Below are 22,953 nucleotides of genomic sequence, written 5' to 3'. Positions count from 1 at the left end.
ATATATTCAAGATCAGTTTTTCAAGATTTACATTTTCCATAGGAAAGAAAAGGCATGGAACCACAGACAGATGCAAAGACAAGGTAGGGAAGTCAGCTGCATTGCAGTTGTTTGTAATTTCATGGGTTTTGGTCACAGTTATAAAAATCTACAATTTGCAGCCTCATCGATATATTTAAAAAAATACGATATATTACCGCGTACTGACTTGTGAAAAAATAACATACATTTCACTCTTCTATGGCCAAACATATAAAATCACAAGGTACCCGTAATGACAAATATAAACAGGTTGGAATTGCGTGAAAGCGCAGAAGTTACTGTGATCTTTAGCCTTTTTATGACATGCTGGCAGATTGAGACACTTACGAGGAACCAAGGAGGAGCCCAGCGAAAGTACATTACTTAATCCTTAGAGAATATGCAGCAAAGCATGAGAAGATGCTTCATCACTGAAAATTGTAACAATGTGGAGTACACCTTGATATCAGCATGACAAAACTTGCTCGCTGTGATGCCCGTGACTGATAAGTGACACGTTTATACACGAGAAATTGGCTGTTGATTTCCTCTCTCAGGGTTTTAGGTTTAAAATATGTCACCCTTCTGGCCACACCCCAGTAACAGCTGTCAAAGCAAGAATTTTCCCTTTGAAAAGCTGATGAGAAACATCTGATTAGACTTGACTGAGTCCAAAAGAGCAAAACCAAATCGAATAGCGAAGCCGCACTTTGTTTAGCCCTGAGGCAGATGCAAAACTTGCAGGATTGTCTTTTGCCTTGAGTTGGAAGTAGATCACGTTCTTCATACGTCTCCTCTCCTTTTGGATCAATGAGGAACACAACAAACATAGATTTTAAACAAATTAAAGTGACAAGAACACTATGTATTTAACCACACAGATTTATACTGCACCTGAGTGACGTCACAATTACAAAACTACCTATTTTTACAGTATACCTTTCTTACTACATATTATAAAACTTCACCTGCATGTGATACCACTCCATGAGGGAAACCTAATAGTCTACATTCTCTGCTTCGTTTATGTTGAGCATGTCTGAACCGCACTGAATGAAGTTTGTCTTAACTGACAAAGAAATATGCTGCAGGTTTATAGGTTTAGAAACAGATTTCAAATGATGCCTGTTGAAAGCTTGATGACCGAAACATTGCACCAGTCAAAATTGTCTAAGACACTGTGCCTCTGCCCTCCATAAACTTGTTACAATAGTTGAAACCAAACAAAATGAGTCAATACAAAAGCTTTTTCCCCATTTGATTTTATTACAACACAAAATGTGAAACTCTGAAAAATTAAACATCCTCATTATCATATCCAATACTGCTTTAGCGCCACCCTGTTCTAAAGTAATACACTCTTTGCAATATTCATACAGCAAATTATGAACTACAGATGGAAATACAAATGTAATAGCAAGTACAGCAATATCAGTCTTTCCACTCAATCTTGTCAGCTCATCCGTGATTACTATGCCCAATTTATGTTACCTTTTACCTTTACACGCACACACACTCACACACACACACACACACACACACACACACACACACACACACACACACACACACACACACACACACCCTATTTAAAGCCTCGGATAACTACAGCAAAATATACATTTGTAAAAATAGGGTTGTCAGCTATAATGTACATCTTTTCTTCTTCTTTTTTTCCTTTTTTTTCTTTTTTTTTTACAGAATTGGCACTTTGATCTTTTTGTGTTAAAACTTTCTTATTAGAAAATCAAAACTTTAGAAACACACACATATTCAGTTAAAGTAATAAAAAAGAACAAGAGTGCAACAATAAAACAGAACTATCTGTTGTATTCTCTTTGGTGGACAGTCTGTGGCAACTATGCTATCTATTGATAAAAACTGTCATCTCCCTTCTTGGTACACAAATTCATTCAGACACTTTGCCTTTGGTTCTCATGTGGAAGATGTTTTTTTTCACTTCTACAGTACAAACAGCATATACATATGTTCCAAGCAGTAGCCACCCATGTAACATCTCCTGATTAGTTACAATACAAGCTCAAACATGGTTTACATGGTTAAAGCTAGAATAATATAAAACCACCAAAAGCCATCTTCAGAATCACACCACACTATAAAATATATGGTACTTAGAGCACTTAATCTAGTGTTCAAAGCCTATATGGATAAAAAACAACATAGTTGTGGCTACCTCTGCTACAGCCACTTTGAGACTAGCGACTTACGGCATAATTATAGTCATTTTAACAGACGTTTTGTCAAGTGACTAAAGATTGGGGATTCCATGAGCGCCATGCTAAATGTTGTTTGAATCTGGGAGAGCAAAAAGGTAAGATTTTCATCCGGACCAACGACGTAACCTTGTGGGACTTTAAGAGTACACAAGTGGATCATAATATAGCTGACACTTAAAACTGGAGATGTAGGGGTGGGTAACCTTTTTTTGTTTGTAGCCTGCTTTTTTCTGTTTCCCATTGGTGAGAATATAAGGTCAGAGGTTTGTATTTTTTGTTTACTCACGCTCTAGTTATGTTTACTTTAGCTGTTCCCACCCTTAAGCCATTCAAGTTTTCTCCTTGAAATAAGTACAGTGCTTAGAGGGCTGTCATTTGGTGTAGTGGAGAAACGGTCTTTCTTGGAAAAAGACAAAGAGGGAAATCCCACTTGCAAGAGAAATCATCGTAATGCCTCTAAAAATCCGTTGCTTTGTCCCAATGTTATTCTTGACACTAATACTGCATAGTGTGCATTTTCAACTAATGTTCATTTTAGCAGGTAGCCTCCATGAAATGCAAGCACTTTATATATATATATATATATATATATATATATATATATATATATATATATATATATATATATATATATATATATATATATATATATATATATATAGTGTGTGTGACAATAGTGGATATACGAAACAAAAAGGCTGTTTTATGCTCTTGAACTAGATTCAATATTTCTCTCAGTGACTGAGACCGTCTTACGTTGCACAGCCACTCTTTGGCTTCCTTGCAATCTGGGTGTGGCTGTCAGAGCAAAGTCCTCATTTGACCCTGTAGAATCATGGGCATCCAGTGAAAAACTCTGAGTTTGAACCTGAAAACCTTGACCTCTGATCGCTGAACCCTGCTCTGCAGTCCCACGCCCTGTCTGGCCAATCACCTGTGCTAAGCTTGCTCCTAGCTCACCACCTGAGGACCCATTCTCCACCACCAACACTTGTCTGGACCTGGAGAGGGTTCCTTGTGAAAGGCCTTGTTCTACCTGTCCCGTCACTCCACTCATTCCGACTTGCCTATCTACAAGGACCACACCCTGACTACCTTGCCGACCACCAACCTGTACCAGACCCTGAGTTCCTTGCAGACCACCAACCTGTACCAGACCCTGAGTTCCTTGCAGACCACCAACCTGTACCAGACCCTGAGTTCCTTGCAGACCACCAACCTGTACCAGACCCTGAGTTCCTTGCAGACCACTAACCTGTACCAGACCCTGAGTTCCTTGCAGACCACCAACCTGTACCAGCCCGTGACTTAGTCCAACTTGGCCGACTTGACCTACTGTCTGCTGGGTCCCCCCAGCCACAAGCATCATTTGGGGATTGGGCTCGACTACATACATGGGAGTGGAAGCATAGTACATAGTGGGCTGCTGTATGAGCAGCGTCTGACTGGGGATCACAATGTTGTCTTGGACATGTATTGTGGGAGAAGAGACTGAACCCTGGGCTCTCTCAATGATTCGCTCCTCCTGCACAATGGTGGAGGATCCAGACGCTACATTGGAGGTGTTGATGTTCAAGGCGTCCCTGTCCCTGATTGTCTCTGTGTGAGTACTGACATGTGTGTGGGTGGAAGTGGAGGGCCAGACGGGAGAAACCGGTCTGGCTGAAGAGAATGAAACATTTGCATCCACAGACTCTGTCACCAAGGATGAACCCTGACAAATCTCAGCCAGGGTTTTGAATTTAGGCCCAAGGTCATTGAGGAAGGCTAGGTCATTATCATTGTCAAGAAGGCTGCAGCAACCTACAGAACCTGCCAGGGACCCCTGACCTTCATAGTCATAGGCCAGAAAACTGTCCTTCTCCTGGGATTGGTGTGCAGCATGGTTGGATTTCTGCAAATAAATAGAATCAGAATATATTTTTGTTATAAAAACTAACTAAAAATAAAAAATCTACGATTTTGTTGAACTTCTGTGTTTTATGTACTCACACTTGAATAATACTCCTCAAGGAACTCATCAGAAAGAGCCATCCCATCAAAGGCCCCAGCCCTGTACTGGGAAAACCGTTGTCCTTGTCCTGTCATCATCCCAGCATCCACGTGGTCCATCCCCATCGTCCCGCTGGAATGGCGATACTGGTTGTACAGGTTCATGTTCTCGGATGTCAAGATGGAAGTGTGTTGGGCACCGCTTCCACCTGCGGCGCCTCCTAATTCAACCGGTCCTCCTAGGTACCCCTTTCCCCTATAGGTGTTGTTGTTCGTGGCATGTATTGTGCCAAGATCAATATCCCCTGCCGCATGTAGAAGAGGAACTTCCTGTGAGAAAAATGTGAGGCCCCGTCAGAGAAGCAGCATTTTAGGCAAATTTATTGGAAAAATGTTTTTAAAAATTAATATATCTGTATCAATGTTGTGTACTAATCAAAGTACCCTGTCTTCTCCCTGTCCCTCAGTGTGATATGAGATGAGCTGTTGTTTTGTATCAAATGGAATAGCCTTGAAATCTCCAATAGCTGCTGCGCCTCCACACAGGCAAAACAGCAGAAGAAGGGGCAGCACTGAAAAATACAAGTTTTACACAATGTCACTTTTACTTTCATTGACGACATGGGTGATAATAGGTCAACTTTACAAATAATTAATAATTGTGTAATCCATTCATGAGTGATGAGCTGCATCTCTCAAAAAGTACAGATCGGCATTTCCTTCTCATCTCTCCCAGCAAGCTGCAACATGACTGGTTAGGCAGCGTTGTCGGTGAAAGTTGATTCTTAGAAAATAAACAACCTCGGAGAGAAATTAAATAGGTAATAATCTACTCACACAGCAGAAGCAGCAGTCCCAGGAGCAGAAGCAGGACTCCCCAAGCTCCAAAACCTGCAGTCTTTGTAATGTGCGACCTACAGCTTTTAGTGCTGTCATCGCAATTACACACAACTACGTCCAATATCTGAACATCAGCACACGACTTTCCCTGCTGATCTTTGACCTCCACTGACACTTTGTACGTGCCTGGCCACAAGTTGGCTTGGTCTCGCAGAATGGCTGTGGTCTCTAAAGAAAGACAAGAGCTACATTTCAAAAAGTGGTGCACAATTTTTATGAAGAGGTTTTGTTTGTTTGTGCATTATTATGTATGGCAACGCTTCCAGAAATGATAAAACCAAGGATATTTTTTTTTTTCACAACAAACATTTACTTTACAGGAAAAGCAGAGATGAGGCTACTATAATGAACGATGGTTCCATTTGATTTTAGTGCTTCAGTCATCTATGCCAGATGACTATGTGAAATACAGTCCAAAAATTAGGTGCTTTCCAATTCTTCTTGCAATTATTCTGTGGCCCAAAAAAACTATAAAGGACTGATATGGTCCAAATTTGCTTGCAAGGCTTACTGGATTTGCCTGAAAATGCTCTTTAATGTCATTCCTTGAAGAACACTGAGGCTGAATACGCATTTAACGCTGATTTTCAGGAAGTAGGCCAAGGCGTGGCTGTAATCCTACCATTGAAAGGCTCCACTGTCCACTTCTCCTTCGTGCGCCCATGAATCACAGTGAAATCGAACGGTGCAGAGTTGGGGAACTCGTCTTCGTCTATTGCCGTGACGTAGATCACGTTATCTTCAAGGCACATGGTCTGAATTGTAGCAGTCAGTTTCGGACAGTGGTCGTTAAAGTCCTCCACCTGGATGGCGATGGTCCCTGTGGCAGTTTTGGAGGGAACCTCTGAAAGCCAATCAAAAGAGAGATTCCAGTTTAATCCGCACCGTATCAGTCACCTGGAGAAGAATGATATTTTTTCGACAGAACTCACCGTTGGTGATGCATATAATTTGGGCATAATATGTTCCATTGATCAAGAATTTGGACTCTCTGTCGGGTAGTTTGTTCAGCTTGATATCTCCTGTTGTTTCATCAATAATCAACCAGTTGTCGACATCTTTGCTTTTAGCATACCTATAAATATGAAAATACATGTGAAGAAAAAACAACAACTAAACAAGCTGTTCATGGACAATACATCAATTCAAAGCCGCAAAGAAAGCAATATATATATACAACTGATGTTTAATGCCGTCTGTCATTGTGGCCGTACCTTACGTTGGTGGCTATTTTTAGTGTGTCACTGTCAATGGCAGCATAGTTGGCGATGACTTTTTGGATGGAGATGGTCGTGCGGTCCTCAGAGAGAGTCACCACTTTGACACTTGGTTGGAATCGTGGGCCTTCCTTCTCATTGATCACGTTGATGTTGACACGATAGGCCTTTTGGGTTGTCGTTGAAGTTGTAGTCCCGCTGGCAAAACTGTACGCTGCTTTGTTGGAAACAGCCACTTGCAAGTTGACCAACTTTTGCTCCTCATAGTCCAAGGGCTGAAGAGTCGAAGATACGAGGATAATGCGCAGGGCATTGAGTTTACTTTAGCCTTCGTGGTAACGCTTACCCTGCTTGTTGAGTCGCACTGTTTACAGTTTCAATCTGTCAAGATGTAACCACACCCTCTTACCTTGTGAATTGTGATAATTCCTTCATTGGTTTTCGAATCAGTAGTGATTCTGAAATAGCCAGCCTCATTCCCCGAGATAATTTCAAACACAGCCAGCCAGTTGTCAGTGTGAATCAGATCCATGTCAATGGCTTTGATCCTCATAACTTCCATGTTGATAGTGTTCTCCTGCACACTCCCTTCATACTGCAAAGAAAACACACAGTTGCTTTGGAACAACATTATTATCAAAAAATGAATAGAAAGCATTGTTTGTGGCGATTGTGTCACACCTACCGATTCTTTCTCCAGGGTTGGAATATTGTCGTTTATGTCTAGAATTTTGATCACAATTTCTCCAGTTCCTGTGTTTCCTCCAGCTCGTCCATTCAAGTCTGAGGCTTTTATCTGCACCCTATAGGTATCTTGTCTCTGAGGAAGAGAGAAGATTTACAATGCTCTGATTATTGCATTCTAGTTTCGAGGTTTCCAGCTAAAAACCTGTTGACTCATATGAGAATGACTGTGTCTTAATATTTGATTAGAAAACGGGGGTAACAGGGAATTAGTCTTTACATAGAGTGACGACTCCAAATGGACTCACCGCCGTGTGATACGGATCCAGACTACTGTGTTACGAAATTAAGAGACCGTCCAATGAAAACAAGAGAAGAATTTCCGGTCGGTTAAGTGCCTCACCTCCCTATCAAGAGTGTTCTGTTGAACGTGGACCTCCCCAGTCTGAGAGTTGATGAAGAACATCCCAGCTGTGCTGCTCTGCTCCACAATGCTGTAGTGAATCTGGGAGTTTAGTGTGTTCTTTTCATCATCATCAGTCGCAATAACTTTCATCACAAGAGTACCTAAGAATCATGAAAAGGAAATTAATAATATATCAGTTTGAGTATAGGTCCAAAACAATAATGAGCCTTCACAGCTGTGTTGTAGACATCCTGAAATACCTGCTGCACTTGATTCATTGACGGATCCGACCTGCTGTACTTTAATAACTGGTGGGCAGTCGTTCACATCCAAAACAGTGATCTTGAGGTCGATATCCTTTTCAGCTCTGGTCCCATCGGCGAACTTTGCAATGCCTTTTAACTACAAAAAGACATTTCAGAACTACTGGACCATCTCCTCCCTGTACAACTTGAGGGCTTGACTGGATGGAATGTTTAAGTGCACTTACATGATAGACAGGAATCGTCTCTCGGTCCAGAATGGCAAAGATTTTCACTAAACCAGTGTTACGGTCGATACCAAAAATACCTTCAGGGGGCTGGTCAACACCAGGCCCCGATAGGTAATAAAATACCCTTGTGTAGTTGACCTTATCTGAGCGAATCTGAGAAACAAAGACACACGCATAAAATGAATTCACTTGATCTGGAAATCTAACATCTTTTAGTTACAAGGAAAAGTGTAACATCATTTTTTTTAAAGACTGTATTCTATGAGGTGTTCAGTTCATGTGAATGTCAGCATGCACCATCATGTTCAGTGGTAGAAAGTACTACATATATTTACTCAAGTACTTGAGAATTTCTGTTACACTATCCACCTGACTGTATTTCTCCTAACTTCATGTATTCAAAAGCTATATGGTTACAGATTACTTTCCAAGTTAAAATTTGACATACAAATACAACATGATACATTGTTACGGATTCAACTTTCAATAAAAGAAAATAAAGAATAATAATATAATACTATTACAATGACAGGAGCCACTCTTCATTGACTACTACTAACTTTGATACTACTGTGCTTTATCTCTAGATGCAGGCAAGTGTCTGTCTAAACATCAAACAAAAGGTACACTCCTTGTCACATTGTCAGTCTTATTTGACTCACGAAACAGGGATGGGCCGAGAATAAAAATCAACATGGTTGTGGAAACATGTGAACGAAGAGTGAGTATATATAGAATTTGATAAGCTTCTTTAGAGAGAAAGGAAAGAAGTAACTTACTTTAGCTATACTCTCCAAGCCGGTGTAATCATTGACCTCGTACAGCTGTCTGGGAGCAACGATCCACTCTCTTTTCTGTCTCCGTAACACTGGCCCCTTTCCTTCTGCCCCCACAGGAACCAGCTGCAGGTAAACAACCAGGGAGGAGAATTTGTGATCAATATTCATATGTCATATAGCCTCATTCATCAAATCACAAAACGGCCTATTATTGTATATATATATATATATATATATATATATATATATATATATATATATATATATATATATATATATATATATATATATATATATATATATATATAAGAACTTAGTAACACACAGCCAATGGATTGTTTTATTGTCCATAAACTATGGACCGTTATTTTTGGAGACTTTGAAACGTCTCCAAAACTTAACACAACATAATAGATGGTGGGTTTGGATGCACGCCCAGTACGAAAGAAGATAAAAGATGGACAGTTGCTTTTCTGGAAAGGGAAATAAAGAAAGAGCCGTTTCGTGGCAACACGAAGGGTCCGCTTAAGCACGGAGACTGCGCGATTTATTGTTCCTTTGTGTTTCTTGTTTTCCTTCTTTTTGGTTTCTTTTTCTGCAGCTGCAAACCCGAATGTTTTCTTACTTCAAGCCACACGCACACATGGAATCCGGTGAGCTCGATGAGCCCCGGAGGAAAAGCCACACCTGTGATTACTGCAACAATACTGACAGTGTAACATATTTAGACCGTTTACTTACAGCTAGGAAGGTCGCCAGCAGAATAAAAGTCCTGCATTTCAGCAGTGGAGCCATCGGCGCGAACAAAAAAAAAGTTTATATATTAGTATATATAAATAGACGTTGTTAATCCTCCTCTTGAAGCGAAATGGCGAGCAGCTTGACTCCGTCTGCTGTCCGGCGCTGGTTTCGGGCAGACTTCGACCTCTTTGGGAGAGAAGGAAGAACTTTACAGCTACAGGCGGTTCCTCCCTCCCACCGATTGCTCACCAGCCGCTGCTGATAACAGGCGGAGTAAGGAGGGGGTCATGTCCTCTGTGTGCAGAGCTGCAAGGTTTCTGTGCAGCCTATTGTCTTTGATGGAAGAAGAGGAAAACAAAGAAGAAGAAAAAACTTGACTGGACGGAGAGGAACAATTCCAGAATAGGCCACAAAATAGTCCATGTGCATGCTTTTATAATCATTAGTTTTTCATTTAGTTTTATCGTAGATTACAAAATGTGTACCATCATTGTGTACCATCATTAACGATACACGTTTAGTCTTGTCTTTGCGCTACCTCATCTTTTAATTTATGATTTTGAAATTCAGTTGAAGTTTTTTTTTTCGTCTTCTAAGTATTGGAGTCCTTTTAGGGCCAACCTTCACAGTCATATGCAAAACTTCACCTGTGCCTGTGAAATTACCAGCACTCACAAACATTCAGCTGCACACGGGACTGTGGGAGAGTGGCTGCATGTGAGTAGGGCTTGGTGAGTTTCTTTAACAAACAAAGACAGAGAGAGAGAGAGAGAGAGAGAGAGAGAGAGAGAGAGAGAGAGAGAGAGAGAGAGAGAGAGAGAGAGAATAAATAGTTTGTGTTGCCAGGATACCAGAAACTTTGCCTTCCAATGGTCAAAGGTGTGTGTGGGGTGGGAGAGGAATATCCAGAATCAGCTTTATCTTGCACGATAAGGCCACTAGTGACTGTAAATTATTTGTGACACATTAGTCTGACAGTAAAGCTCACATCTCACTGGGATTCTTCAACCCCAGTACATATGACTTACTCACAGTGAGAGTGATTGCATTTCTGAGCAATCACTTATTCTCCTCACTCCCTCAGCATCTGACAGCAATACCAGCACAAAGGTGAAAGGGCGTTGTCGTCGGCACAGTGTATGCTATACCTCGGAAAAATAAATGCTTTCTCAATCACGGAGGCAGTCATAGCAGATGTTTCAGATAGGTGTGTCTGGCTGCAATAAACTGGGAACTTCACTGGCGAGGACATATTTTGTGACGTTTGATTACGCGCATATTACAAGCAAATGACGTCCTGATGATCCGTTATTTATTAGTCACATCATTCCCTGGTATGGGTATAGAAACACCACTGAGTAAGTCAATACTAGATATGACTTGACCCTGCCCTCTCGCTGGCAGTCACACAACGAGGGGAGGACGGTGAAACTGCACGACAATGACAAAAACAGATGTGCTCGCTACAATTGGTAAATTGTACACATTGGAACATTTTATTTAACATTTACGTTTATACAACTGAGTTTTTCCAGAGAAATGAATCATGTTCAGCCTTCTCCAAACAGCACCATTCAGCAGGAAAACAAAAGATGAACAGAACATGAAGCACCAGTGACCGACCTGACCCCTGTGTGTCACAAATGAGTGGACAGTGTGGGGAGGAAGAGGTCAGACACCGGTGGAAGAAGCAGAACAAATTTACCCGTTCAAACCTTATTCGGTGTACTCCACACTCACATCGGAGGCGGAGTGTGGCCGTAAATCACTTTCATTTTAGCTGGGGACTGACACAGGGTGGTATTTCGCCGAGTCTGTTTTGCATTTGTTCGGAAGACTCCCCGCAAAACCAAGCCCTTTCATTACGTCCACACCCATGACTCAGAGCGGTGCTGCCTTCCTGACATTTTTCTCACCTTTCCTGTTGCGGCTTCATACAGCTTGACTTCCTCACTCACTTTGTGACAAAGTCTACCCCACTACAGAGTGGGATCTGTGGGACACGATGTAAAAGACAACGACCTTGCTGTGTTGCTGGCTCTGACCACTCTCCCTTTTATCAGCAGTTTATAGAGATAGTGAGTGCTTTCGCTATGGGAGCAGAGAGCCTACCCCCCATCAACACACAAGCGCGCACACACAAACACACACGCCAGAGTTTTGTTTGGCACACATTCCAGTGGGGTTAAGTGAGGAGCCCAATTCTGTTCCTCCTACCAGAATGCTTCAGGAGAGAGAGAGAGAGAGAGAGAGAGAGAGAGAGCGAGAGAGAGAGAGAGAGAGAGAGAGAGACAGAGAGAGAGAGAGAGAGAGAGAGAGAGAGAGGAATGTGTATGCAGAGGTCATTTTCTGTAATCAAGCAGATACACGAAAAACAAGTAATTATACCAAAGATAAAGCAAAGATTTCAGAAATACTTTTCCTCTGTCATTTACGCTATTAAAAAAAAAACACCTGCTCAGCATTTGTATAAATCAACGTAATATTCTGTGCAAGACAGGCATTACTATATCATAATGGCACAACATTAATAATAACACAAATCCATGGGAAATTATACTGTTGCGCTTTGTTTCAACGTTCTGAAATGTTACAGAATGTCACAGAAGTACATCAAAAGGGCACATTAAAGCAATGATTCCCCCTGCTGGCTGAAGTTAAAGACGTATATGTATATATATACTTTTTTTTTTTGAAAGCAAAAGTTTTTTAGGGAGTTGACGACACGCACGACAGCGCTAAGCACGCCCACCGAAAGGTGCTTTCGCCTGGGAGCTCGACAGGGAGGCTCCGTGAGTGCCTGGGTGTGGTTCTTCCAAGGTGTGTCTGCCTGTTGACTCACTGGCAGTAGCGACAGATACCGCAGGGCTCAGAGTAAAGTCTGCCCGGCCCTCCACCCCGCCGCGTTCAGAGCAACAAGTGCGGGACCGGACGAGAGTCTTCTTCAGAAGCGGGTTTTTGAGCGCAGACAAACCAAAACCCCGTCGACCGTCCTGACCGCTTCGACGTCGGTGGAGTTCAGCTTCCTCCCGCGGACCAAGTCCGTCAGAAAAGTTCTACACACAATGGCGAATGGCTTTGTTTTCTACATCTGCTCGGTTTTGGTAAGTTTTTTTTCTTTTCTTTAAATGTTCGATTTAGGTTAATTCCTCTCAGGCTGTCGGAGGCATTTACCGACACGAATGTAACGAGGCGCTTTGTTGTACTGTTGCATTTTATGTTTAGTTGCTTCTTATGCGCTCAGTTTCTCTTTTTGGTTCTCCACGTTTCCGCTTCAGCTCCTGTGCAGTGTGGAGTCGTGTTTGATCCCGAGCTCCGAGTACGTCGTTGTGCCGTACACACTTATACCTGGATTCCAGGTCACAACAGGTGGGCTCACTTTACTCACCGGGCTGTACCGAACCGCACTGACTCGCGAACAATCCGTATGACTTGTAGCCGCCTGATAACACCCCCCCCCCCCTCCTCCTCTCGGTTCTCAGTCAAACTCTCCAACTGCGACCTCAAATCCACGCGGCTGTCTTCGAGCGACCCGAGTTTCACGGTAACGAGCAACGGGGTGGTAGAAACCGTAGAGCATGTGTCGGTGGCGGCGGCAGGGCGGACATTTTCTGTGCGGGTCCGGGACAACAGCGGAGCGGAAAGTGAGATGGTCGTCCACCTTGTTCACAGCTCATTCTCCAAAAAAGAGAAGGTGAGGTTATTACACCGCTGTGGGTGCTTTTATTTAGTTTACACATGTCAGAATGTCATGTTGCTTGTCGTTATTTGTTTTTGTTGTGGTTGTTGTTGTTGTCTTTAACACCTGTTCGCATGTCCCAGGTGCAGAACCTCTACCTGAAACGCACCAAGAGACGCTGGAGTCCCCCACCCTTCAACATATTGGAGAACATGGCGGGACCTTTTCCAAAAACAATCGACATGGTAACGTTAGCTGATATTGATCCTGAAAAAATAAGCTTTTACTGTTATAGTGTATAATATTTAATGTGCATTACTTTATTTTATTTTATTTTTTACATAACATGTTTATCACGCCATTTGTAACACACACGTCTTCATTTTCCTCCTTCCCCCGCCTTCTTTTCTCCACGTAGATTATGTGATTCACACACCCAGACAGTCTAATTAAATACATTTCTTTGCACTGACTTTATGCACTTATTGATTATTCTTTGTACATACCTGCACCACTATTTAACTCTTTGTTTGATGCTGTCAGCCTGAATATGTTTAAATTTGTTGTTTTTTGTCGTAGCTTGTATCAGACTCGCAGGCCACCCATAAAGTGTTCTACACCGCCAGTGGACCTGGCATCGACCGGCATCCAGTGGGGCTGTTCAGCCTGAACAGAACAGGGATGTTGTTTGTGCACAACAAAGTTGATCGCGAGGAGTTCCCACAATTCGTAGTGAGTATGAAACACCGTGTTTTCCTTCTCAGTTAACCTGATGATTCTTTTCTCAAAGGAGCGATCTCGGCCTAAAATGTCTGGAGAATTTGGGTACAGCAATGTGGGGCTTTTTTGTTTTTGCCTGAAAAAATATTTGAACAACGAATTGAACAACAGTTTCCGCTCGAGTTGTTGAGCCAAAAACGTTTATTAGCTTGATTGGACCCTGACACTGCTGCACATTGGCTGAAAGGCCCTTTGAATGGCTAATCTGTCATTAAAAGGACAATTTTTAAATGGACTTTTTTTTGTCACAGTTAACGGTCAGAGTTTTCGATATAAACACCGGGCAGGAGACGGACGATCCTCTGCCCATCACAATAGAGGTGGATGATGTGAACGACAATGCTCCGACATTCAAAGACTCGCTGGAATACACTGTGCTCGAGCAGAGCGCTAAAGGTGAGGAGAAGGAACTAAAGCGCCAGTAATCCTGTATCAAATACTCACGAGGCGATAATAAACTCGTTATTCATGTTTTACGCCACAGGCACAGTGGTTGGCAAGGTAAACGCCACAGACAGAGACAAAGTTGGATCCCTCCACGTCAAGATCAGGTATTCTCTCAAGACAGGAATGGACCTGTTTGCCATCAACCCAGCGACAGGTGTCATCACCACAGCAACCAACACCCTTGACAGAGAGGTGAGCACCAGCGCCACTGTATGCATTACTTACTCTGAGCTGTTGAAACTGAAATCATACTAATGTTTTGTCTTAGACTCTTGCCTCTTACATCTTTTTTTTTCACCGTGTCACACGCTTTCTTTTAGGAAAAAGACAAGCACATGGTGATCGTAGAAATCAAAGATATGGACGGTGCAGTAAACGGTCTGTTCAGCACAGGCACCGCAACCATTACTGTGGGCGATATCAACGACAACGCACCGGATTTCACAAAACCATCTGTAAGTGATAAGTGGTTGCTCCAAAAAATACAAATACAATTTCAAAAAACCAAACAATGTTTTATGACAATTAAGTATTTGTAATAAGTGTTTTATTTGACTTGATTTACTTCACACACTTTTTTGTGTCCTTTCAGTATGCGGTCGATGTCAAAGAAAATGAAAATGAAAAACTCATCCTTCGAATTCCCATTAAAGATAAGGATTTAAAACCCACACCCAACTGGGTTTCCAAATTTGTAATCACGAAAGGAAATGAAAATGGAAATTTCAGAATCGAAACTGACCCGAAAACCAACGAGGGGCTTCTGTATGTCTCAAAGGTGAGTGAGATTTCATATTGCTATTAATAAACAGTCAGAATAAATTTGTATTCACAGTACTCCCCCTTCCTGTTTCTTCCAGCCCTTAGATTATGAGAAGAACAAAAAAGTTGATCTTGAGATCACGGCACAGAACCAAGCCGATCTGGTGGGCACCAATGCCCAATGGCTGTCCATCCCCGTGGCTGTCTCTGTCCTCGATGAAGACGAGGGTCCGGCATTCTCCGCCCCTACTGTGCGCTTCAACGTCAAAGAGAACACAGCGAATGACACGCTGATAGGGAGTTACATCGCTATGGATCCCGAGACCAAGAGCAGCAGCGGCATTAAGTAAGCCGCCCTAATTTCTGGCTATGTCCTGAAGCGATGGTGCAGTACAGCTGATAGCAGAAACAATTGCGGCTAATGCTCAAGACCCCAAGTTTATTTACTACTTTTTTGTATACTTCTCTCTAACACTGGAGGGCAGACTTTCACTGCTGAATTGGAGAACGTGTTCCTGATACACAAGTGTTGTTTTCCATCCTCTTTCAGGTATTACAAGGTATTAGACCCAGCCTCCTGGATCAATGTGGACAAAAACAACGGGGAGCTGAGGGTGGCAAACACGATCGACAGAGAGTCACCGTTTGTCCAGGATGGAATTTACAACATCACCATGAGGGCTGTTGACGCTAGTAAGTTCCTTGTAAATGCTGCATATGTGGCACTTTATCCAGAACCAAGCTGTTTTATTATGACATGCTGAAACAGAGGGGCGCAAGGGATGACTTTTTGATGTATTTCTTTGGGGGGATTGTTGCAGAAAATAAGCTCTGAGGTCAACACAAGTTTATGACACATACACTATTTTCCTCACAAAGGAGCACAAGTTTTGTGGTTTTTAAAGCCTGAACATTATACACTACAAACAAACCGAACACAACGAGTCTGTGAAGGGGGACGAGTCGGCGCAATGGCGTCTCGTTTAGCTACTTCCAGCCTTTTTTTTTAACACACTTGTGAGCTTGTGTTGACCACATACCTTATCTCTTGCATTTAATTGCACATTACATGTTCAAGAAAAAAACAAACACAAGATACGGGAGAACCGGAAGTGCAAAAATATGAACCCATTCCACAGTTTTTGGGTCAGATGATTACGCACACACCAGTCTATGTCCTGTACTTCCGTACTTCCACTGAAGCGTCTCACCACTTGACTGATACAGAGATCCATCCATCCATCCATTTTCCGCCGCTTATCCGGGGTCGGGTCGCGGTGGCAGCACACCCAGCAGACCGACCCAGGCTTCCCTCTCACCCGCAACATTTTCCAGCTCGTTCTGGGGGACCCCGAGACGTTCCCAGGCCAGCCGGGAGATATAATCCCTCCAGCGTGTCCTGGGTCTTCCCCGGGGCCTCTTCCCAGTTGGACGTGCCTGGAAAACCTCTAATGGGAGGCGTCCAGGAGGCATCCGAATTAGATGCCCGAACCACCTCAGCTGACTCCTTTCGATACGAAGGAGCAGCGGCTCGACTCCAAGCTCCCCCCTGATGTCCGAGCTCCTTACCCTATCTCTAAGGCTGAGCCCGGCCACCCTACGGAGGAAGCTCATTTCGGCCGCTTGTATCCGCGACCTCGTTCTTTCGGTCACGACCCAGAGTTCGTGACCATAGGTGAGGGTTGGAACGTAGACCGACCAGTAAATAGAGAGCTTCGCCTTCCGACTTAGCTCCCTCTTCACCAAGACGGACCGGTACAGCGCCTGTTTTACTGCTGCAGCCGCACCGATCCGCCTGTCGATCTCTCGCTCCACCTTACCCTCACTCGTGAACAAGACCCCGAGGTACTTGAACTCCTTCGCTTGGGGCAGGCATGTTGTCCCCACCTGAAGGGAGCAATCCACCGGTTTCCGGCAGAGAACCATGGCCTCGGATTTGGAGGCGCTAACCCTCATCCCTGCCGCTTCACACTCGGCTGCAAAACGCCCCAGCGAATGCTGGAGGTCACGTTCCGAGGAAGCAAACAGGACCACATCATCTGCAAACAGCAGAGAGGCGATCCCGAGGCCCCCGAACCGGATTTCCTCCGCCCCCCGGCTGCGCCTAGAAATCCTGTCCATGAAGGTCACAAACAGGACCGGTGATAAAGAGATGTCCCTCTTTAATCACACATCACTCTCCCCAATTCATAAACTCACTCTTGTCTCCGTTGTGGTTTTGGCAAATATCCCAAACCAAGAACTGAGCTTTGGGAAAGTGTTTAGTCTGCATTTCATATCCACTCAGACGTTACACCATGCCTCTTGGTGGTGTTGTTGTTAACAAACACCGGCTCCACCCTTGCCGGTATCTGTCTGAACAAACAGCGTCTTTGTTCACGGCAGAGAGCGGCATCTGTCGACATGATGTGCTGTGACAAGTCGGTGACTCACGTTTTGTCTGATGCAACGGTGAAAATTAAGCTTGCATCGCGGCTGCTTGTCTGAATTTGAACATTCCTGAATAGTTTACTCTCAAAGTGATGTCAGAATGCGACTGTGGACAAATGCTCATGTAATTCTCATGTATTTTAGGCTCCAAGACGGGAACAGGGACAGTCATCATCATGGTGGAGGATGTCAACGACAACCAACCCATGATCCCCACCAGCGAGTTGGTGCTGTGCGAGAAGGAAGGAGAGCTCGGGTCGGTTTTGGTTGTGGCTGAAGACAGCGACCAGACTCCCTTTTCTTCCCCTTTCAGCTTTAGTTTGCCAAGTGATCATGATGGCAAATGGTCCGTGACAAGCTTTAATGGTAGGTGGTTGTATTCTATTTGTTCGAGAGTGTCTTTTAGACAAAGCAAACATGCACGAGAACAGAAATGCGTTATCCAAACGTCCGGTCAAAGCTCTGGAAAAAATGTGCAAACTACTCAATACAAACAAAAAAAAGCATGTTATTCATTGAAATATTATGAGATCATGAGACATACAATCTCAGAGTCAAAGTCCATCGTGAAGTTGACTGTTAACGGCGTGATTGATGATCAATTTTTGAGGCTGAAAACCTGCATTAAGTCTTACTTAAGTAAAAGTTACTTTCCAGCACTGGAACAATACAAATGGAGGCTCGAAATCTGATCCCAATATATTAGCAAATATTTCTTTTTTTACCATTAAACATTTTTGATGAAAATCCCTGAGAATAGTTACATAAATATATAATTGCATCCAAAATATGCACTGAATGGAACACATTAAAGTTGTATACACCTGTGCTCCCTGGTGGACAAACTAGATAATGCTGACACTGCATCAATGTGCTGCAAAGATCTTTTGTCCTGCCGTTTCTCATTAAGCGACATAATTATGTTCTAGTACGAAAATGTATGATAATCCTACATATTTATATTCATCACTTGTCATATTCACCTAATGTGGTTGGGCCATGAAGAGCTTATGTGTAGTTTCTTGAGGTAAAGAATGTGCTGCATGGGTAATGCAGGAAGACTTTGCATACTGACTTTGTTGGTTATGGCAACCATTTTTGAAATCTTCTCTTTTCTTCCTCATTCCACAGACACAGCAGCCACGCTGAAGCAGATGAAAGAGCTTCCTACTGGAAAACACACTGTCGACCTGGTGGTGAAAGATCTGCAGGGCAATGGACAAAAACAGACGGCAACAGTGAGGATCTGCAGCTGCAGGAACGGAGCCTGCCTCGACAACCCGCACTCTGTGTCTTTGGGGCCTATGGCTTTACTGGCTATGTTGTTGCCGCTGTTCCTCCTCCTTTTGCTCGGTGAGTCTCCCTCCCAAGCTGCTACGAAATCAAAGTAGGATAGAAAGATAGAAAGTTTGAGGTTCTGCAACTGCAGATGCAGACGCATTGTACAACGGGCACAAAGCCACGCCACGTGGTAGTGTCATACACAGTGTATAGTGCCGTAAAGCTCACTCCTGTGATGCCTTCCACACGTGCGCGGAACACTTGTTTGTTATGTAATGCACTTCTTGCACATGCTTTTTTCACATACTCTCGTTGCTTTCGCAGGCCTTCTGCTCGCATTGTTCTGCGCGACAAAGGCACAGAAGTGGGTAGTTGAAGATGTCGGAGACAGTGGTGGAATCCTGCTCAAATCAAACATAGAGTCCCCGGGGGAAGAAGTGGTAAGAACATAATAATGAAAGCGCTGCCTCGGGCCCACCGCCTTGTAGAGAAACCTCTTTTCCTTTCTTTTGCTGCATTTATTTAATTGTTACTTGATTGCTTGTTTTTTCTTCTTCTTCTCTCCGCAGGATACTAGTCTCATCACTGTTCCCACTACAGGGGCTGAATCCGGACTTCAAGGCTCCGTTAAGAATTTGGGGGCGAGCTCGGGATGGATGACAAACAACGGCACAATGGGAGTCAAAGGCATCCACGAGAACGGGACGTTAAATTCCGACCTTGTCACATCTGACATGGAACAGTTCTACTCTGGCCAGTACAACCAATTTAACGCTCAGTCGTTCAGAGGAAACTACGCAGGCAACATGGAAGGCTTTGACAACAGACACCTCGCCCAGGACTCAACCTTTCTTCAAAACTGGCAAACAAATGGCCGCTATCTACACCAGGTAATGTTTTTTTTGCAGTAAGAAAAAGAAAAGTAAAGACTTTTAATATATGTATTTATACGGGGGTGCAGCAGGCATAAAAAGTGTCTGAATTAAAAGTGTCCAGATGTGTACATCTTTCATTCTCAGAGGTTTAATCATTTCTTTGTTATCTGTAAGGGCTTAGGCAACTCTCCTGTGTAATATAATCGCGTTCTCCAAGCTGCGATGGTATCTCCTGCAAAATGTTATTATTTCTCAAACTTCTTGTTGAGGAGATTTTTTTTTCTTCCTTTTTCTGTGCAATATCTGACCGCCAGTCATATCCTGAGCGGCCTCGCATCATCACACGGTGTAGTATCTACCCCTCCTATCGCTCAGGCTCGGTCCAAGCCGGGCGCTAACACGCTTCCTCTCCCTTCCTCGTCTTGCAGAAGCTGATCTACTTTGGAACCGAGGAGGACGGGCGCTACGCGGACGACGTCAGCCACGCGTACGGGTTTGAGGGCGTGGGCTCCGCGGCCGGCTCCGTGGGATGCTGCAGTGACATTGGCGACAACGACAACCTCGACTTCCTGAACTCGCTCGGGCCCAAGTTCAAAACTCTTGGAGAGGTCTGCAGGAAGACATGAACGACAGGAGCGCAAAGTAAATAAACACCAGAACGGCGTCTACTCGTCACCGGATGACGGATGCAGAGAGAGGCCTGGGATCCGAATGGTTGGTGTGCCCCTGAACATGAATGATAAAAAGAACACGCAGGTAGCATCGGTGTGCGCGCACCACTCTGTTGTCGTTTTTTTTGGTCATTTTTATTTGTTTGTCTTTGCTGCTTTATTTTTGGCAAAAGTCTTTTTGCACTGAAAACTATGCAGATGCAGTCAGTCGTACTTACTTTGTGTCGTGTGTGTTACGTGTTGTTTGCCTTTAGAGTCATCCATCCATTATCTACACCTGCTTTTACATGTCGAATGATATTTGCAGTGTTGGCTTGGGAGGAGGGGGCGGGGGGGTTCTGTCTACTGTATGAGTGACGACTTTGGGTAACTTGGTTCTTGTTAATCAACAGTGTTTTTAGTAAAAGATGCAATTTTGCAGTTGTGCGGCTGAGTTTAGATTTGCTTGCTAAGTTTTTATAGTTTTGATATATTTTTTAAGGAAAAAGAAATGCCAAAATGAAATGAGACGATAAAACTGTTTTCTTTCATATTTCATGTAAACATCCATCCTTTAAAATGACATTTTTGGAATTAATTTATGGGTTTTAAGCAACGATGTCGATTGTGTTCGGTTTCCCGATCCACAATGCCACTATCTGTGCAAACACATTCCTCCGCAGCTCTTGACCGTTGAATGGGCGTAGGTTCAGGCCTGTGTGTCATCGAGGTCTTTGCAACATAATGACGGTAGGCTTGTGAAAGTCATCACAAGGGCGTGAATGTGACGAGTGAGGTGCTACTGACACTGCCTGCAACTGTTTAAATACCGCACAGACCAGACACAAGAAAAAAAGTTCTTGAACCTGCTAATTAAAAGGGAATATTGTAAGTCCATTGTGTGTATATTAAGTTGATGAAGTTGTAACTTGACATGGTCATTAAAGAATGTTTCTCTTGGTGAACTTGTGCTCCTGTGCCAGATGTAGTTTTTTTGTTTGTTGAGTCTCTAACTACAACCACCGAAAGTTTTACTCTCAGCTTGGATCCCATGTCACAGTAGGATTCTAATAGCGTCAATTTAAACATTATTTTTAAAAGCCTTCCCACGTAGTTGAACTGTGTCGCTTGGCAGAGTGATAGAACAGAATGTGAGAGTATAGTTGTACAGAATAGTTGTTCATTGTGTCTCTGCGTGTACTCCGGTGAATGATTTACCGGGTGTGGCCCTCCGAGCTTGCACAATATGGAGGGGGCGGTGTTGCTGGCGAGATTCACGCTCCCTGGCTAATATTTACCTCCAGTCCTCTGCAGATCAGCTGCAGCATTAAACCGCATTATTTTCCCCACGCTGACAGTCTTGTACCTGTTGCCCCCAAAGTTAAGCTGCACCACGATGTGAGCTGCTTTATTTTGTTCCCCTCATCTTTGAGAAAGATTTTCCGGTGACAGGAAATTCACTGTCAATGTCGCTTTTAATCCGTTATTGATAACTTGTCCAAAAATGATGACATCCTGTGGATAACAAGCAGTTAGGCACGGAGTTCCATGAATAAATAATACAGTATAGCAAATGTATTAAACCCAAACTAAAGGCCCCCATGAGTTATTCATGTTATCGCATTTTGGCCAAAAATTTCAGTTACTGCGGATTTTTTACTTTTTCTTACTGCTTATTTATAATGCGCTTCTTTTTACTATGCCTCTTGTTTGCACTTTACGCAATGCTGCTGTAAATCCTGTAAATGTCCCCGCTGCGGAACTAATAAAGGATTATCTTATTTTATCTCATTACAGATTATTAATTTATAGAGAACACAAAATGAAAAAAAAAAATAAACTTTTGTTTTCGATGACACGCAGATCATGGAGCAGTGTGATGAATTACAAATTAGACACTAGCAATATAATTAGAGGGTCCAGAAAGGACCATCTGTCATGTGATTGTGGTGATGAGTATCAAAGATGACAACAGAGAGTGAAAAAAAAAATAAAACAGAAATTAAATCTTGGAATAAAACTGGTCTTTGGCTAAGATCAAACACTGGAATCTCTTTTTAAAAATACAACAATATTATCTGCACAAATTACAATAATACTGTCACAGTTATGGGCGTATGTGAACGAGATGGGAACATCAAGGGGTTTTAGCTCAACATCCCACCGGGGCCAATTAGGAGCATCTTGAAAAGTCACTTAACTCAAAATAATAGAAATAACCAGTAAACCCAAATATCTAAAGAAGGCACTCCAAGTGCAGACAGCAGTCCTATTAACCCTATTTTCCCAATAAATAGTCTTTTCATTTCCTTTTAATTACCACCCCCTGCAGAAATAAATGCTTTTGTGTGTGAAAAAAACTATGCCATGAATCTGCTGCAGGGATTCAAGATTCCTGGGAATCTTTTCTGAAGAGTTCCATGCGATGCTGTGCGCCACGGGAACCCTGAGCTCATGCTCTCTGTTGGGCTCATTACTAACCAACCGGGGCCCAGTGATGACACAGCATTGAGACCTCGGAGTCACTTGGGTAGCAAAAAACTCATTTGACAGTATATCGATAGGCGAATACCATCCAA

At 43.1% G+C, this 22,953-nt stretch overlaps 2 protein-coding genes across 2 annotated transcripts; one reads left to right on the top strand and one right to left on the bottom strand.

Annotated features, from left to right (window-relative positions):
- Positions 1–2,930: 2,930 nt before the first annotated feature.
- Positions 2,931–9,616, bottom strand: LOC137781424 (desmoglein-2-like protein). The gene is made up of 14 exons (XM_068570177.1): positions 9,471–9,616; positions 8,730–8,852; positions 7,948–8,103; positions 7,718–7,859; positions 7,455–7,618; positions 7,053–7,187; positions 6,777–6,962; positions 6,365–6,642; positions 6,083–6,225; positions 5,773–5,994; positions 5,088–5,318; positions 4,695–4,822; positions 4,251–4,580; positions 2,931–4,152 (listed from the first exon to the last, which is right to left on the bottom strand). Exons 1-14 carry the CDS (start codon positions 9,522–9,524, stop codon positions 2,962–2,964), a joined length of 3,483 nt encoding a protein of 1,160 aa, XP_068426278.1. The 5' UTR covers positions 9,525–9,616; the 3' UTR covers positions 2,931–2,961.
- Positions 9,617–12,244: 2,628 nt separating this feature from the next.
- On the top strand, positions 12,245–21,343 carry dsc2l (desmocollin 2 like). The gene is made up of 16 exons (XM_068571590.1): positions 12,245–12,574; positions 12,749–12,839; positions 12,953–13,164; positions 13,293–13,394; positions 13,729–13,881; positions 14,181–14,325; positions 14,414–14,568; positions 14,697–14,831; positions 14,969–15,154; positions 15,237–15,484; positions 15,689–15,831; positions 17,713–17,934; positions 18,700–18,921; positions 19,174–19,289; positions 19,419–19,739; positions 20,153–21,343. The coding sequence occupies exons 1-16, from the start codon at positions 12,536–12,538 to the stop codon at positions 20,348–20,350; spliced, it is 2,688 nt and encodes an 895-aa protein (XP_068427691.1). The 5' UTR covers positions 12,245–12,535; the 3' UTR covers positions 20,351–21,343.
- Positions 21,344–22,953: the final 1,610 nt, after the last annotated feature.

This window comes from Clinocottus analis, unplaced genomic scaffold (genome assembly GCF_023055335.1).
Source record: "Clinocottus analis isolate CAN_PGR_092001 unplaced genomic scaffold, fCliAna1.0.p SCAF_11, whole genome shotgun sequence".
Classification (NCBI taxonomy): Eukaryota; Metazoa; Chordata; class Actinopteri; order Perciformes; family Cottidae; genus Clinocottus; species Clinocottus analis.
This window is presented reverse-complemented; position numbering and strand designations above follow the sequence as displayed.